At 47.3% G+C, this 16403-nt stretch overlaps 7 protein-coding genes across 7 annotated transcripts; 4 read left to right on the top strand and 3 right to left on the bottom strand.

Moving 5' to 3' along the window:
• Nucleotides 1-1401: 1401 nt before the first annotated feature.
• On the top strand, nt 1402-2052 carry BDW43DRAFT_314960 (uncharacterized protein; the record flags this gene model as incomplete). Its single annotated transcript, XM_032047951.1, has 3 exons — nt 1402-1618; nt 1680-1783; nt 1843-2052. 3 exons carry the CDS (start codon nt 1402-1404, stop codon nt 2050-2052), a joined length of 531 nt encoding a protein of 176 aa, XP_031896219.1.
• Nucleotides 2053-3337: 1285 nt separating this feature from the next.
• On the bottom strand, nt 3338-4782 carry BDW43DRAFT_288288 (oxidase ustYa family protein). The gene is made up of 5 exons (XM_032043262.1): nt 4269-4782; nt 4073-4204; nt 3883-4013; nt 3714-3813; nt 3338-3655 (listed from the first exon to the last, which is right to left on the bottom strand). The coding sequence occupies exons 1-5, from the start codon at nt 4489-4491 to the stop codon at nt 3414-3416; spliced, it is 828 nt and encodes a 275-aa protein (XP_031896218.1). The 5' UTR covers nt 4492-4782; the 3' UTR covers nt 3338-3413.
• Nucleotides 4783-5439: 657 nt separating this feature from the next.
• Nucleotides 5440-6408, top strand: BDW43DRAFT_288287 (uncharacterized protein). The gene has a single exon (XM_032043261.1). The coding sequence runs from the start codon at nt 5452-5454 to the stop codon at nt 6061-6063; it is 612 nt and encodes a 203-aa protein (XP_031896217.1). The 5' UTR covers nt 5440-5451; the 3' UTR covers nt 6064-6408.
• A 320-nt stretch (nt 6409-6728) lies between these two features.
• On the top strand, nt 6729-8662 carry BDW43DRAFT_288285 (major facilitator superfamily domain-containing protein). Its single transcript, XM_032043260.1, has 8 exons — nt 6729-6802; nt 6856-6994; nt 7052-7212; nt 7270-7392; nt 7440-7796; nt 7857-7910; nt 7962-8327; nt 8379-8662. Exons 1-8 carry the CDS (start codon nt 6790-6792, stop codon nt 8630-8632), a joined length of 1467 nt encoding a protein of 488 aa, XP_031896216.1. The 5' UTR covers nt 6729-6789; the 3' UTR covers nt 8633-8662.
• Nucleotides 8663-10792: 2130 nt separating this feature from the next.
• On the bottom strand, nt 10793-11497 carry BDW43DRAFT_288272 (uncharacterized protein). Its single transcript, XM_032043259.1, has one exon. The coding sequence runs from the start codon at nt 11132-11134 to the stop codon at nt 10910-10912; it is 225 nt and encodes a 74-aa protein (XP_031896215.1). The 5' UTR covers nt 11135-11497; the 3' UTR covers nt 10793-10909.
• Nucleotides 10793-13473, top strand: BDW43DRAFT_322179 (alkaline phosphatase D family protein; the record flags this gene model as incomplete). The annotated part of the gene is made up of 10 exons (XM_032049510.1): nt 10793-11617; nt 11668-11827; nt 11874-12052; nt 12103-12172; nt 12216-12357; nt 12412-12524; nt 12556-12773; nt 12822-12917; nt 12963-13203; nt 13259-13473. Exons 1-10 carry the CDS (start codon nt 11168-11170, stop codon nt 13471-13473), a joined length of 1884 nt encoding a protein of 627 aa, XP_031896214.1. The 5' UTR covers nt 10793-11167.
• A 1510-nt stretch (nt 13474-14983) lies between these two features.
• BDW43DRAFT_314955 (S-formylglutathione hydrolase) lies at nt 14984-16067 on the bottom strand (the record flags this gene model as incomplete). Its single annotated transcript, XM_032047950.1, has 4 exons — nt 14984-15169; nt 15234-15425; nt 15518-15738; nt 15803-16067. The coding sequence occupies 4 exons, from the start codon at nt 16065-16067 to the stop codon at nt 14984-14986; spliced, it is 864 nt and encodes a 287-aa protein (XP_031896213.1).
• Between the last annotated feature and the right edge of the window lie 336 nt (nt 16068-16403).

Genomic DNA, 16403 nt, shown 5'->3' with positions numbered 1-16403 from the left:
ACTTCATATACGCCAGGGAAGTCATGTGTTCATGTTGGTTGATAATGACGCCTCTGCATTTGCTCCTTGGGTGTGATCGTTCCTTTGAGACCAGTCTTTTGTGGTAAGATTGGGTCTTAGGCATGATTCTCTTATTCGTAGCGGTCCAAGGGAACATGAAAATTGATATCAGGTCATCGGCTAGGGGTCTATTAGTGCTGGACTTGCATGGACAACAACTCCTGCCAGTATCAGGCGCGTATATCATATCTTTGACATAATGTCTATGGAGTCGTCATATGCCAACTAATGGCCAACTAATGTTGTTAACCCCAGCTTAGTGCTGATAATTTACTGATGCTAGCTGAGAGGCTTTGTATCGCTTTTTGCCCCGATTGATTCCTTTTCATGTCATGATTTCAGTATAATACCATGAGAGCACCGGTTGTGGCTTACTCAATAGGCGACGACGGCCTTGCTCGTAGCTTTCTCAGTTAAGACACACCGTAGACGATCTGTAAAGATGTACTGATATGCTTGGGCTATCGGGCAGTTAGCCGAACTATGAGTCCACTTGGGAAAATAAATTTCGCGAGTTCGTTCAGGGCACACGTCCGATCAGCCATTCTAACTCTCGCCGACGATAATATGACCACGGGCTCTCGACTGGATAGTGTTTCAAGTCCAAGGGTCTCAAATTGAACTCTAATGAGGTGTACGTTCATTGGGCCCTTTGAGAGAAGAGATAATGTCTTTAGTAGCAGGCATAGCTCAGGTGTCACATAAGTTTGTGGGGATACATCGGCCTCTAGGTCTAGCATTTAGTCAAAGTCCATTCTCTGAAATCTGTCAAGATGATAACCCAGAACATATTCTTGGATTCTACAGCCTGTACCACCGATGGAGAGAAGTTAAGTTTTCAGATGCCGGGTACCTGGCAAGAGCGAAGCATTGATCGCACGCTTCTTTCGCCTTGAACCGACATCTTATAAGGCTTGCTGCCCTGAAAACGCCCGAATGGACGCACAATGGCTCCTAATACCCATTTATCAGTCCATGAGTTAGCCGCCTATCTGGTAGATCTACTACCGTCTAACATAGACCTGAAAAGGGGCGAAGAACCCGACCGGCGGATATGAATTAAAAACGTCGTAAGTTTTGAACTCATAGTAAAGAACTGTACAGTAAAAGAACCTACTCTGGGTACTTTCCTCGGCCCCTGCAATTAAGGAGCTTGTTATAAGTGTCGCTATATCCCCAGGATCTCATTGCGGTTGAATACATTTGTAGCCTTCTTAACACACGATGGTTTCCCTTCATGACCCTAAGTGGCAATTTGAGGGCCTTTTAGTGGCATTTCTAGCTGCTCAAACATTCTCCGTTTCCTTAGATAGATGCTCGGAAACTAGGACATGCATCACTATGTGCCGCAGTAAGGATGGCTATTGTGGATTCGGCAAGGAATTCTGCGGAGAGGATGTGTGCACCTCCAAATGTGAAGCCCACGAAAACTGCGGCAGTGAGTACCCACTTCTCTGCGTCCTTCAATACACCCATCCATTAACAGCTGCATCGCAGAAGACGGGCAGCCACCTTGTATATCAAATTCCGACAGTGGCTACAAAAGATCGAATGAATCGTAAGCCATATGCTCCGTGACAGAAGCTCAGCCTTTACTCACAGACTAACTTCATGCTCAGGAACTTCTAGTCAGGAGCGCTATATTGGGATTTATGCTGCGCCGACCTATGGAAAGCCATGTCTTGATCTCGCAATATCAGGCATTGATCTTAAACCATGGACTGTGAGTTTCCATTGCTTTCCACTCATGTTTGCCAACGAATGGGGAATGACATTCTCTAGCATCTCATCTATTACAAGGCCAACTTTGATTTTACCACTGCACATATTATACAGAATGGGGGCGACAACCAGACCTGGAAAGATTTCACAGGCCTAAAGGCCAAAAAGCCATTTCTTACGGCCTATCTCGCTGTTAGAGTGAACGTTCCTCTATTTGTTCCCGACCTAAAAATTGCTTCACCTATTGACGCTCGGAAGGATTTTACTTAGTGCACTGTTGAAATCATGGAAGAGTACGGGTTTGATAGTATTTTCGTAACATGAAACACTGTTCCAGATAAAGAAGGCATATCGTAATAGCATTCGCTTTGTATTCGCTGATCCCACCTTTAAATGCTCTTATGATAGGCCCTTTTTACCTGAAGATACAAGGAACTATATCGCCTTGCTGGAGGAGCTTCGCCCAGCATTTGGAGATAAGTATGGCATTATAGTTTAGGTGCCACTCTTAGGATTTGAGCTTCCAGGAGACTTCTCTACAAAGCATAGACTGATAGCATATTGCAGGCTCTAGAAAAGGATATGATTGATATTCCTGCAATGGACACCTACGTAGACCTCTTTTATTCGGCTCAGATGATATTGATAAAGATTGCGACATAGAGCATTGGGGTACTACTATGCGTTCCAAAAGACCTTATTGGTATGTCGCGTTTCCCTGATTTTTTCCCCTTCTTTTTCAGACACTAAGGTTCTGCCAGATATCGAACCCGATTTTATTCAGTTCTAGCAAAGCAAGATTGACCCGACGAGGGCTTCACTTGGGGTGCCCTTCTCCGGAGAGGCATTCAAATTGAAAGACCCTATGTGAGAGTAGAAGCTGTGACTTTTTATTGGATCTGTATGGGAAAAGTGCCGTTATCCCTGGGCTGCGTAGCGCTGCGCAAAATGGCTTTCTGATATTGACTGCATTATCGAAACAACGAAGGTGCCGTCGGCTTATTGCAAGGATGCTAACCTCAACTAGATGATCTATGGTAATGATCAAATGTAATCTATTCCTTCTAGAACGTTCAATTGCAGAAGATGCTAATCAAATACGGGGGTCACATTTAACGATGCTAGGACCCTGAAGCAGAGGGCTGATTTTCCAACATGTAATGCTTAAAGGGCTTCTCCTCTGGTACTATTGTTGCTTCTGCTGATAGAACAAACCTTTTAGTTGATAACAAGGAGGATGCCCTAAGCCCACGCTTAAAGTTGCCCATATGATTGGCGTCTAAATCGCCTCCGAAGAAATAGATGTGGTCTTTAAGCCCCTAGAGTATTCGCCGTAGTTGTGTGAATTTGCACCTTTGCGAACTTTGTTACTTTGGCTTCTAATTCTATGTGAATATAACGTTGATCTTTACTGGGTGGAACAATGATACGAGGCATATAACACGGGGTTTTATATTATTACTAGATTTCTTGCTACCGCTTAAATCAACGGAGCGTAAACATTCTACCATGATTAATTCTCCTATACAGCATATAGTGCCACTGGAGCATTGGCGGCAAACGTTCCTTTCATTAGGTCTTATAAAACATATATATATATATATACATATACAGTCATTAAAATGACATCGTCACGGAATCTCATTATACACTCTGTCCTCGATCTTCGGGGGCTGCAAAAAGTCCTGAGGCACTGTTTCGGGAAGCTGATTGCGTTCGGCCCATTGCCGAATAGCTTCAAAATTACGGCATTTATGCTCCGTGTTGAAGTCAACGAATGGCTCGGGGGCTTCCGGGTGAACCCAGACCTGGCCGAGGACTCCAATATCCACTGTACACATAAGCTGCTGCCGTATGATGTCGAGGCAATGGGCTGTGGATTTAATTAGCATTCCGAACTATCCCAGAACTCACAGGACATGAATACATACACACGTGGCGTCGAACAATAAAGTCATCGTTCACAAAGGCTCCCTGGCCTTGGTCATGATAGTAATCATAGTTGTAGTAGAGCGACTGCCTTAAGAGGTTCTGCATCATCCGTTAGTATTCCAACTTCCATTTATAGTTCCCCATGTTTCGGGGCTAATGTTGTCATACAAGACAGTGCAGGTGATGCAGGCCCTCGATATTTGCAGGATAACCTCCGCCATACTTCTCGTTGATCTTGACTTGATCGGGAGCTAGGCCGGACTGCTGGGCTTCTGATGCAGGGACCCTGAGACTTCTGTCTGCACGGCTATTAGTCGGAGATAATTCTGCATACAGTCACAGCCGGCTGGGGACATACAGTTCACACCGAGAGCCTCCCATGCAGCATCTACTTCTGGGCTTGCTTCTTGACGATAAATATTCTCTTTTAAGAAGGATCCATTGAACTTCTGTTGGTGGTATTCGAGCCCGACTTCAGATATTACGGGAGCTATGTGTGTGTGTCAATAACGGTGTCTCTTGAGATTAGCCGGAGACGTGATTGAAGGACATACAGTATTGTGTGAGTTGTCGAGCGCAGAATTTATCCGAGTTGTTCTGCTGACGGCCGAGAACAACACCTACTAAGCAGGTGAACACGGCCACTGCAAAGAACAGAAAATATTTCGCACATTTCTTGAATGTACTTTCATTTGCCTTCTTATCTCGGGGCCATGTAGCCTCCTCATCGGAAAGAAGCTTCTCGTCCACGTCAGGATCAGACACTGAATGCCGCATCTTGTCTTCCAAAAAGTTCGTGGGCAACAAAATCACTCAACTCCGGGAATACGGAAGAAATAAAGACTGCACAAGCGATATAAAGTCGGTGTATCTTGGAGGCCGGAGGCCGAAATCACTGTTTAATTATGTCTTTGACCGAAGCCAGCTCATATCCCGCGCGACCCACAGGAAATGGGCGGCATGAGGAAGAAAACGACAAGTCAATCTGCAGGCTGGTACAACAAAAATAGTATGTGAGACAAGGCCTGCCACCTCAACCGAGATCCCCGAGGCAATACTGGGGCTGGGTAAGACAACTGCACGCCTAAATGCATGCATGTCTCAGTGGTTAATCTAGGCTGCGGATGACGATAACAGTCGATCAAATACGAGTGGCGCTTGGCCTGCGGAGAAGCTTGGAGATCCACAGTCGAGACTGCGGTCGATGAGACAATGATGTAAGGATTGATCGCCTCCAAATTTCCGTTTCTACTGCAAAATGGCTGGTCAATGTTCCCAGGTTGCTTCCTGTTTGGCTCTGGTCCCGGTATATCCGGTCTTTTGTTGCTATTACCACCTACTACCACCTACCCCTCTATATGCAGGGCTGTTGGTGGCTTGGAGATTGGATTAAGTGGGATCTATTGCGGGTCAAGCAGGTAGCACTGCATATGAGCGACAAGGTATCACCCCGGAGCTGCTGTAATTGGTACGAACCACGGGTTAAGGAGCTTGTGAAGTCGTAGTTTAGTCCACTCAGAGACGTGTCCAATGATGACGGAGAGGCAATTTACGAGATGGAGTCAACGGGATTATGTTTATATTTATAGTAGACTTTTTTTTTTTTTTTGATCTCTTGTGGAAAGGTACAGCGAACAAATTATAAATATATCTGCCTTCCCTCTTTGACTACATCCCCCCAGCAGCGCCTCTGAACCAGACATACCCTTCCTCCTTCATCAGAACCCCCCCCTCAATATGCTCTTCACAAGCAAGTCCCTTTTGCTCGTTCTGGGCACTCAGCTCTTGGCCGTGAGCGCCGCTCCAGTCTCGAGTGCTTCCAGCTCCGAGACCAGTAAGCCAACACCCGCTCAGTATGGCAACTATGGAGACTACGGCAACTACGGCAACTACGCCTCGTATGGCACATACAAGAGAGACGAGGTTCCAGAAGGCGAGGCCGATGATATCGAGTCTACCACCACAACCACACCTACGAAAGCCCCTACCCAGACTCCTATCAGCTATGGCAACTACGGCAACTACGGTCAGTACGGCTCCTATGGAAAGTACAATCTCGAGAAGAGAGATGACAGCAGCTCCACAACTCTCTCTACTACCGAGACACCAACTGCCACACCGATCAGCTACGGAAACTATGGTGAATACGGAAACTACGGTGGCTACGGATCGTACGGGTCGTACAAGAGGGACGAGGTCCCAGAAGCTGAAGAGAGCAAGGCTACTACTACTACTACTACCACCACCACCGCGGCCCCTACTGCTACCCCCGTGGACTATGGAAGCTACGGTAACTACGGCAAGTATGGCTCCTACGGAAGCTATGGAGCTGCCGTCGCCCAAGAATAAACTTGCAATGACGGTTGTGACCATGTAACACGGTCGCAGGGCTATGTGTAACAGCTCCTATCAATGAAATTTACCGGATGGTCAATGGTTCTGGCCCCGTGTCCGTCAGGATGAACTGGAAACGTGAGACTACAAGGGAGAGGGCAAGCAAGGGGTATGTCATCGTTATTTTGTGTGATCGGCGATGGTGGCCTTTTGCAAACATTGGATTGGATAGTAATACTTCGCGAGGACGAATAATGCATATTGAACATTCTTATCAAGCATAATTAATTAGAAACAGTATGAACGTGTGTGTTTTCGTTCCGGTGTTGGTGTTTTGATCCGTGGTAGGGCTCACTTGGCGACGCTTAATATTGAGACCTTTTTTTTTTTAATTTTGAATTTCCCTTACAAATGAAAGTAGATTAGACCAGCTTACCTGGATTCTAGGAAGAATACCCCGGGATCGGCATATCGAGCGATAGTCCCTACTCCATGAGTCATGGATCTGCATCGATTCAGCTGGCGGCCGACTCCGGCCTCCACACGCAAGCCAAATTATCAGGCTTCTTTTACCAAAGTGCAATTGTTAAGCTAGAAAGGTCCTCGGGCCGATGTTTACCACAATGGGATTTAAAATCTGACAGGTTTCCCCTGTTTTTCAGATAAGCAGCTTTTTTTTTTTTTTTTTTTTTTTTAACTTCCTCCTCTTGACTCCTGTGGCCAACCCCAATTCCTGCGACCATGGGATTCTCAGGTTCGTGTCGAGAGATCTCCCGCGATTCTACACATAGTCGCTAATCGTCGCAGAGCTGGAAAAGAACGCGGATGGCGATATTTCGCCAGGGTTCGAGCGACCCCAAATCAATGAGCGCAAGCTCATGGCAAAGATTGACTGGCACGTCGTACCGTGTTTGTGCCTCATGTATTTGCTCGCATTCTTGGACCGGTCAGTTGGAATGCTACTCCCCATTGAGCGCCGATGCTAAAACGAATGCGCATGAAGAGTGAACATCAGTAATGCGGCTATCCTGGGCTTACAAGAAGACTTGAAAATCGAGACGGGCACGAAATATAACACCGCGTTGACAATCTTCTTTGTCCCCTATATTATCTTCGAGATCCCGTCAAATATCCTACTGAAGAAGCTGAAGCCTCATCTTTGGTGTATGGCTCGCCCCCGAATCCCTACAAGATAAAGCGAGTGCTGACGGTCGTCTCCAGTGTCATTATGTATGTTTGGATTCGGTTTGGTCATGGTCTGTCAGGGTCTGGTGCAGAACTGGGGAGGACTCATGGCTACGCGCTGGTTCTTGGGCATGTTTGAGACGGGCTTGTTTCCTGGTTGTATGTGCGACTTCCTCAGTCCTGACCGTCGCAAGCTAACCGCGCAGGTTTCTATCTGATGGGCATGTGGTATAAGCGCAGCGAAGCCCAGAAGCGCTTCAGTTTCTTCTTCAGCTCCACCACCCTCGCCGGTGCTTTTGGCGGTCTCCTTGCCAGCGGCATTGGCAAAATGGATGGAATTCGCGGCTATAGAGGTTGGCGATGGGTGTTCATCATCGAAGGGATCCTTACCTGCGTGGTCGCCATCATCTGTTACTTCCTGGTGACAGATTTCCCAGAGGATGCGAAGTGGCTCACCGAAGATGAGCGGCGTTTCGTTCGCGAGAAGCTCGCCGAGGATACGGGAAAGGCTGCGGAGCATGCCAGCTTGAGCTGGCGCGATGTGTTAAGTGTCTTTAAGGATTGTGAGTATCCCTCGCAGCTAACCCAGGTCGCATTCGCGATGCTAACCACCGACTTCGCAGACAAGATCTTCATCGGTGGGTGGATGTATTTCGGCCAAGTGGTCACAGCCTACGGTATGCGCCCGTCATTTCCCTCCATCTCCGTTCAAATACTGACCCTGCAAGGCTACGCTTATTTTGCGCCGACGATCATCAAGACCTACGGCTACGGAGCCATCAGAACGCAGCTTTATTCTATCCCTCCCTGGGCCGCGGCATTCGGCTTCTCCATGCTTGTCGCATTCTTATCAGACAAGTTTCGCCATCGATTCGCATTCGCACTCATCCCGATGCTCATCGCGATGGCAGGATATGGAATTCTGCTGAACGTCCACGGCGAGTCGCAACGGCACGTGCAGTACGGAGCCCTATTCTTGGTGACGAGCGGGTGTTACAGCGCAATGCCAGTGCTGGTGTGTTGGTTTTCAATGAATCTAGGAGGTCATCGGAGACGGAGCGTAGGGACAGCTTGGCAAATCGGGTTCGGAAATAGTAAGTCTGCTCTCAATTCTCTCGTTTCGAGCGCACATTAACCCACCACAGTCGGAGGAATCATCTCAACATACTCTTTCCTGCAGAAAGACGCGCCGCTCTACCGCAACGGATACATCATTAGCTTATCATTCCTATGTTTCTCGGCAGCAATGGCCGCTGTATACTTCGCCGCGCTCATGTTCGATAACCAAAGACGCGACCGAGCGACGGCAACCGGGGCCATCGATTCCCAGAGTAGTACCGCGGAGGAACAGGAGGAGGTCTTGGGTGACCTGGCGCCCACTTATCGCTACAACTATTAATTAGTAATTAGATGCATGTGAATTGGCAGCGAATCCTTGATCCTTGACGTGATATGACCCCGATACCGGACTGTAGGTTGCATATGGAGAAATTTAGAGCACTATTGTGGATCCTGAACCTCGGGGAAGGAACCGATTTCATGGGGGCGGCATCTCTTTGCCAATAAGCGATATCCGGTGGATCTTCCTGTCTGGCTCGGTGGCGGGTTACTTAGAACTGTACTACTCTGTACCAAGTTCCAGCTAACTCTTCTGGGGCTCAAGACGGAACATTCCGCTCTCTTCACAGTACACAGTGTGATTTTAGCAGGGTGAGGGCTTTGTGCTGTCTGTATGACCGCTAGATACGGATATACATGCGCACGAATGCACCTACCGACCCACTGTTCAAACTTTGTGGTCCTCATCGGATGTAATCCATGGCTAAGGTTATGCTCGCTTTTACCCCATTTCCCATGGGAAATGCCGAGATCTATGACTAGCTATCGAACAATCGGTTAAGTACTATAGTTGGAACATCCTAGTCTCATGTACCTTCTCCAGAGTTAACCCCAACATATCTCAGTAGGATCTCAGCTCCACGAGTGATTCCAGCATCCGATATTGAATCAACATGTCATCTCCTCAGGATAACCCCAATAAAAACACAGCCCCCGTAATGAAAATCAGCGTCCCATCCGAGATATTCATATAGAACACCATTTGCGGGAAGTTTATTATAAGTCCCCCGGCCATACCCCAATAGGCGTAAAACACGCACGCCCTAAGAAGATCGAGAAGCTCCCAGTATACAGTGCCGTTATATATCTTTCCTAAGGGCTTTCTCAGTACATCGAAGCTGTTGACACGTGTTTCCTCGGTCGATAATTGATTATAATGCTGATAATGCAGAAGTTGAAGAAAACGACACTGCTACCAAAGGTGGTTTGAAGGATTTATTCATCCTGTGTGACAGCGCTCGTAGATTCGGCGAGAAGCATGCTTCCTCCTGTTGGATTGATGTATGGTTATTGTTCGTTTACCATAGAGTTCATAAGTTGCAATAAAGGGAGAAGGGTTGTAAGGACACTCCCTCTACTGTTGTCTCTGTCTTCTATGACTGTGTTCCTCTCCAACTTGCAACTATCGGCCGCATGTAATTAAATTCCTCCGGAGCTCAAACCTAAAGGTCCACGACGGTTATCGTTCTATATTGATGGGGGACTATATAAGTTGGTCTTGTATGTACCCTCAGCAAGATCTCGGCAGCACCCATTTATTTGGACTATAGTCTCCTTGCGTTACAATTATTGTCTGCTCTTCCGTTATTTCAACTTCGATATTCCCTTCCCCAGGCATCCCGATTACAAGAAAACACCTGACGCTATTAGACATCATCTCGGGTCACTCTAGTCTGCTAGAACGTACTTCTCATGGTTTGCTACCTGGGATCTATCTATCCAAGTTCTCACGCATTACTCATCAAGAGGTTGAAGCACTAGGGGATCGGCTTCTCAGTACTTGTAAGGATGATATGACTGTCGGTGAAGAACCATACACGATCTGTTCTCTTATTCGTAAGCGACTATGCAACCCAGAAGCGTAGTCTTCAAAAGGATGTAGATAATCTGTTCCCCGGCAGTTCAGTCGGTGCACAGTACATTAACAAACAGATGAGATGACTTGATAGTAGAATTCTGGGAGACCCGGTGAGGACTATCAATATAGAGACAGTGTTGGTAAAATTATTCTGAGCCCTAAAAGCGAGAATATTCTCAAGCTAGACACTTCTTTTATCTCCCCTTTAGTTAGTGCTCATCTCTTAATAATAGCCAAAAGATACGCCAAAGCGTGATTTTCTAGAAGGTTGCATAAAGCTTACTTCTCTTCCCAACTATCACTGATGCAACAACAACCTTCTAAAATTTTGTCTACATCGAGCTAGCCCAGCAAAAACTAACGATATACAGCCAACCCAGAACACAGCCAATGACTTGATAGCTAAAATATCCCATCTTGTCAAGCGGGAAAGCGACCTTGAATGCCAATGCTTGGCAGGAGAGTAAGAACAACGATCAAGCTCCGACACGGTTCTTGGCCTTCCAATGGGACTAAATGTCTGTTGCACGCGGTTATACGACGAAGCTGGTCAACTACAAACGAATGTTAGTATCGTTGGTAGTATCCGCAACCTATTCACGCTTTGCGGCATTGTCACTCCAACCGAGGCTTGGCTTCTTGTATACAAGCAGTGCTGCGGTCTTCTTTTGTCACTTTCATTTCGATTCCATCCAATTACTAACGTTGTGTACCACACGCGATGGAGCCAACCACTCGCTGGTAGACATGTGGACAATGTGTTTCTTTCCATTGGTCTTCGGGATATTCGAGAGGAAGGCCTTGCACAGAGGGCATGAGTGAAGGGTCACGCCTTCCTCCAGGACACGAGGACCACGACGGTATAAGAGTTGAAGGGTGGAGCAAGTTATAAGTAGTTCTTTGTTTACAGAGTGAATAAGGCATCGGAGTACATCGATATTATTGTATGTCAACTTGATGTATACCGCTACTCTCCTCTCTCTACTAGCCCTGTCTACCGGGACCTGGGCAAGTTACAATGCGAACCTGAACTATCGCAGCCCTTCGACCCGACACACCCGCATGGGAATTGACGTCGACTCCGTTCACCGTCGGAGTCTCGCTAAGCGTGATAAGCCCCGATTCCATCCCTCTCAGCTGAACTTCACCCACGGTGTAGCTTCTGGGGACCCCTATGCGGACAGTGTGATTCTCTGGACTCGTGTCGCTCCGTCCCTGGAGTCTGACATGAGTGAAGTCACCGTGTCAGGGACGGTGGGATTGTATAGCCATAACACCGAGTCGTACATCAAGGCCTCGGCACACCCTATCTGTGTCGACTATCGGGTGTATGAGGATAAAGAGCGTCATCAGGTTGTCGATAAAGGTCGAGCTTATACTACCAGCGATATCGATTATACCCTAAAGGTACCATGAATTAATCATTGATTCCTCTTATCATATTGACCATCCAAAAGGTTGAAGCCACCGGGCTTAAACCTTTCACCACCTACTGGTACCAGTTCCAAATCTGCAATTCAAATATCACCAGTCCAATAGGAAGAACCAAGACTGCCCCAGGCCCTGATGATGCAACGGAAGAAATCAAGCTGGCTGTTTATTCCTGCAGTAACTACCGTATGTGGGCCTCTCTCGCGCATGTTGTCGAAGCTAATAAGAACAGCATCCGGATATTTCAACGCCTATGGAAATGTCGTCCGGAAAGACAGCGTCGACTACGTGCTTCACCTCGGAGACTATATTTACGAAACCAGAAACGGTATCGTCGGGACGGAAGAACGAGCTGTTCTTCCCGAGAGGGATATATTCACTCTCTACGATTATCGCACTCGACTTGGATTTGTATATACGCCATGCTACTTTTGTACGGTTCTACATGCTGATTGTTACAGTATCGCACCGATCTGGATCTTGTCGCATCACACCAGAACTTTGCTTGGATTCCTGTCTGGGATGACCATGGTACGTACATTTTCTTAGCTTGTGAACTTCGCTAACGAAGTAGAAATCGCCGACAACGGCTACAGAGATGGCTCCAGCCATCTGAACAATACGGAAGAGTCATTCCGCAATGACGGGCCCCATGTCAGTGTTGATCAGCGCAAGATGAACGCCGTCCGGGCGTATTTCGAGTGGATGCCTCTTCGGTTTGTTAAACATCCAACCTAATAGATTTACGGAATTGTCTAACATTGTTATAGTCAAGTTGACATGGATGACGGCCTCCGCATTTGGCGCTCGTTCAAGATGGGAAACCTTTTTGACTTGATTATGCTGGATACACGTCATTACGATCGCAGCATTACAGATCTATGTATGTCCTTCCTTCTGATCGAAGAAGCGAGCTAATCTTCCAGACTGGAATACCAAGTACATCGAAGAGATCCAGAACGATGCCGGTCGGACCTTGATGGGCGGCCGTCAAGAGACATGGTTCGAGAAGCAGCTGACAGCTTCAAATGCCCGTAGAGCCAAGTGGCGTATCATCGGGAGCCAAGTTCGCTTCGCCCGACTTGGAAAGGAGACCAATGGAAAGGTTACCTATAATATGGATGCTTGGGAGGTGAATGTCTTGTGTTATCCGGAAGCGTTCAAGCTGCTAATCGAGTAGGGCTACCGCGCGAACCAAAATCGTACCCTGAAACACCTGTATGACAACAATATCGGCAATAATATCATGATTGCGGGTGACACGCATGTTAACTGGGTTCGTGTCCTGATAATTCGTGTATATGCTGGCTAACTGGAGTAGGTGAGCGACATTGCCTGGATCGGTGAGAAACCATATGACAACAGGACTGGTGCCGGTAGCATCGGCGTCGAGTTCGCAGGCACCGCAGTGAGCAGCACTGGCTTTGGGGGTACCATCAGTAGTGCTGAGAAGATCGCTGCTTCATATGCGGCCAACGACGATCTGCAGTGGAATGAGGGATACTACCGTGGGTATTTTGAGCTGCACCTGAGACAGGACGAGGTGGAGGCGAAATATTTTGGTATGCTTTATCTTTTAATAGGTATTTCAATCGTGATTTCTAACTGGAAATATAGGATGCCCTACTGTGGCTACCCGGAATAGCTGGGAACTTCCCCTAGCCAATTTCACCGTCAAGCATGGTGATAGCCACCTGACTCGACCGATTGCCGGGGGACATGTAGAAGCGGGTTATATCCACCAAGGTGAAGTGAAGCACAGTAACCTGACCCTTAATACTGAGACCGGGCAGTGGCAGGTGGTAGGGTTTGACCAGATGTTCGTTGCGTAATGAGTGGAGTGGACTGCATGGATGTTTCTAAACTGTTTCACAATGGAAATATGCATCAAAGTCAAGGGTCCAAATATCCACGTGCACATGTCACGCTCAACCTCCAGCCCTTAATCCCTGATACGACATACACTCAACGTACTCAAACAGCATCAGTCCTCCAAACAGACCCATCAGACACTAAGTTGGAACCCACTCATACCTAATTTCACATGGAAACCGTTGGTCCCCACAGCCTAAAAACCCAGACTAAACCAATGTCGCAACGGTCCCTGTGTCTTCCACTTCCATTGGGCACAGATCGTTCATTCCAGACCCACCGGTTTATCAATCAGCGGCCGGCCTCTCCTATATTTCTACTTGACTTATTCCTTTGAAACTTGTCATTCTATTTTCTCTTCCTCTCGACTCAATCCAGTCTTCCACTCGTTCATCGAAGATCTCTCTCCTCTCCTCTTCTCTGCGCTACTGGACAATACAATCCGTTCCTTCCAGGTCTATCTCCATCTCCAAATAATCAACCCACTCCTTACAACCTACCTTATCACATATCCCACAAGCCAACCCATAATCTGTACGTACATCCACCTATCGTACCCTTACCCACGTCAAAAGACCTAAAGGCTAACACCAGCAAAGCAAATAAATCCCAAATAAAACCAAAAAGATGGTCCTCATAACCCGCGGCATCTCCCTCACCAACTTCCTCGTCGCATCCTCGGCCCTCGCCTTCCAGGTCTTCGTCCTCTACCCCTGGCACAAGCAACTCGACGATAGCTTCGAGGACCTGAAGAAGGAACACCTGCGGGTCTTGCAGATTCTGGATCGGGTGGAGAATGGGAGTCTGAGGGGGAGTATTCGGGAGCAGATTGAGATGAAGAGGCAGGGGCAGGGGATCTAATTCTTGGTTGATTATTTATGTCATGTTATGTGGTGGTGTGGGTTATAGAGATAGAAATTTCAATTATTTTCAATTTATTTTTTTTTCTGGGCCTGGAAATTCTGTATATGTGGACTTCTTTTTGGTAGAATTTGTAAGAGGATTGAACTTGGGGGGAGTCTGGTCTGAGTCTCATAGATGTATATTGATGGTTTGCCGGCTCCGACTTGCGCCGAGTCGGATCCGACATTTAACCGAGTTATTTCCTTCGAAGGCTGTTTTTGGTTTTTTATATATTTGGGCTTTGAGTCTGGGGAAATGTATACCTGCTATTAGTTTCTAGTTTCTATTTAGATGATATTTTGTGGGGGTAGCCATGTCCAGCGGTGGAGCTTTCCATCTTATATGTATGTACATTGTTATATCTATCTACAAGTCACCAGTGTACTTACTCTATACAGCACCTGAGAATAAAGAAAAAGCTCCTCGTAATTCATCTAAATCATAGATTTTATCGGACGATCGCTGCCAACATCAGAAGACGGTCCTCCAAGCATCACGTTCGTAATTCTTCTAGGTACAAATACTCAACAGCAAAGGAGAAAGGTTTTAGAAAGGGAAATCAACCCACTATGCAAACAAGTACTTGGCCGCGTGCTCGACGTGGTCATCTGAGAACGTCGCCATGGTGAAATAGCTGTGGTCGTAATCCGGCTGGTAGCGGACTTGGAGACCCTCGACGCCGGCCTCCTTGGCCGCCTTCTCGAAGTTCTCAGGAAGAAGCTGGCCTTGCTTGTAGAAGTTGTCGCCGGTTCCCTATTTTTACTGTTCTTAGTATTATATCCCGATGGTTCTGATAGAAGGTAAAGGAAAAGCATACCACATCAATAAGCACATCCAAGCGACCCTTCCACTTCTTCACCAGCTCCGTTGCATCGTGCTCCTTCCACTTCTCCTGCTGGTCCTCGCCAAAGTAGCCAGCGAAGGCCTTCTGGCCCCAGGGACAGTTGATGGGGTTCGAGATGGGGGCAAACGCCGAGACAGACTTGTACTTGCCCGGGTTACGGAGGAACTAATCAAATCCACATATACCAATCAGTACCTGTACCTGAATAACCAACATCCAAAAATCCCAAAGACAAAAAAAAAAGCCATCAGCCATACCAATGTCAGAGCACCATGACCACCCATACTATGGCCCGTGATACTAATGCGGCTCTCGTCCAACTGCGGGAAAGCCGCAAAGACGGTCTTGGGCAGCTCCTCCGTCACGTAGGTGTACATGTTATAGCCACCCTTGTAGGGCTCCTTGGTCGCGTCGACGTAGAATCCGGCCCCGGTGCCGAAGTCCCAGGCGTCGTTCTCGCCCTGGATGTCTAGTCCTCCTGCATTGCTGTTAGCGTTGCGGGATATTTAATCGGTAACATCGCGGGGTTTCCGGTGACATACTCGGGCTGGTGTCAGGGTACAGTACGGCGATGCCTTTCTTGCTGGCGCCGTGTTGGAAGAAGCCCTTTTCGGAGCAATTGTCGGCGGTGCAGGTCAGGCCGGAGAGGTAGATGAGAACAGGGATTTTCTGGGAAGGGTTCTGGAAGGCCTGGGGAGGCAGGTAGAGGTTGAAGGACATTTCGCAGCGGGTGGAGGTGGCGGCATGGCTGAGCTTGAGGAGCTTGCCGCCGAAGGATGCGATGGTTGCTTTTGTTGTGACGGACATTATTATGTTGATTAAGGTCGTTCTCTCACAATGTGCTAGCGAGTAGAAGAAGATGATGAAGAAAGGAGGTTTGAAGAATTGCTGTTGGAGGGACGGGAATTAAAATGCTGGAGTGGATTCTCGATGAGGGGAGAAGATCAATGAGGGGCAGTCAATTCGAACCCCACAGTATAAATAAAAACACCGGAACTTTCCCCTCATCGTCTTTTTACTCGGGAATTTTTGCTCTTTTAGGACATGAAACCATGAAGGAAAGAAAATAAATTACCGTATTAAGATACATACAGTAAACACCGATAGCCATGCTTCCTCTAACCATGTATCAAACATAATAGA

This window comes from Aspergillus alliaceus (genome assembly GCF_009176365.1).
Source record: "Aspergillus alliaceus strain CBS 536.65 unplaced genomic scaffold BDW43scaffold_53, whole genome shotgun sequence".
Classification (NCBI taxonomy): domain Eukaryota; kingdom Fungi; phylum Ascomycota; class Eurotiomycetes; order Eurotiales; family Aspergillaceae; genus Aspergillus; species Aspergillus alliaceus.
The sequence above is the reverse complement of the archived record's forward strand: the minus strand, read 5'-3'. Positions and strand labels throughout refer to the sequence as shown.

Coding starts and splice junctions, on each gene's coding strand:
- BDW43DRAFT_288288 (XM_032043262.1), bottom strand. CDS start 4,491: ATGCGGCATTCAGTGTCTGATCCTGACGTGGACGAGAAGCTTCTTTCC. Junction 4,014..4,072: donor GGAGGCTCTCGGTGTGAACT/GTATGTCCCCAG, acceptor ATAGCCGTGCAG/ACAGAAGTCTCAGGGTCCCT. Junction 3,814..3,882: donor TGCATCACCTGCACTGTCTT/GTATGACAACAT, acceptor CGGATGATGCAG/AACCTCTTAAGGCAGTCGCT.
- BDW43DRAFT_288285 (XM_032043260.1), top strand. Junction 6,995..7,051: donor TTGCTCGCATTCTTGGACCG/GTCAGTTGGAAT, acceptor ATGCGCATGAAG/AGTGAACATCAGTAATGCGG. Junction 7,213..7,269: donor GCTGAAGCCTCATCTTTGGT/GTATGGCTCGCC, acceptor GGTCGTCTCCAG/TGTCATTATGTATGTTTGGA.
- BDW43DRAFT_288287 (XM_032043261.1), top strand. CDS start 5,452: ATGCTCTTCACAAGCAAGTCCCTTTTGCTCGTTCTGGGCACTCAGCTC.
- BDW43DRAFT_288272 (XM_032043259.1), bottom strand. CDS start 11,134: ATGCCTTATTCACTCTGTAAACAAAGAACTACTTATAACTTGCTCCAC.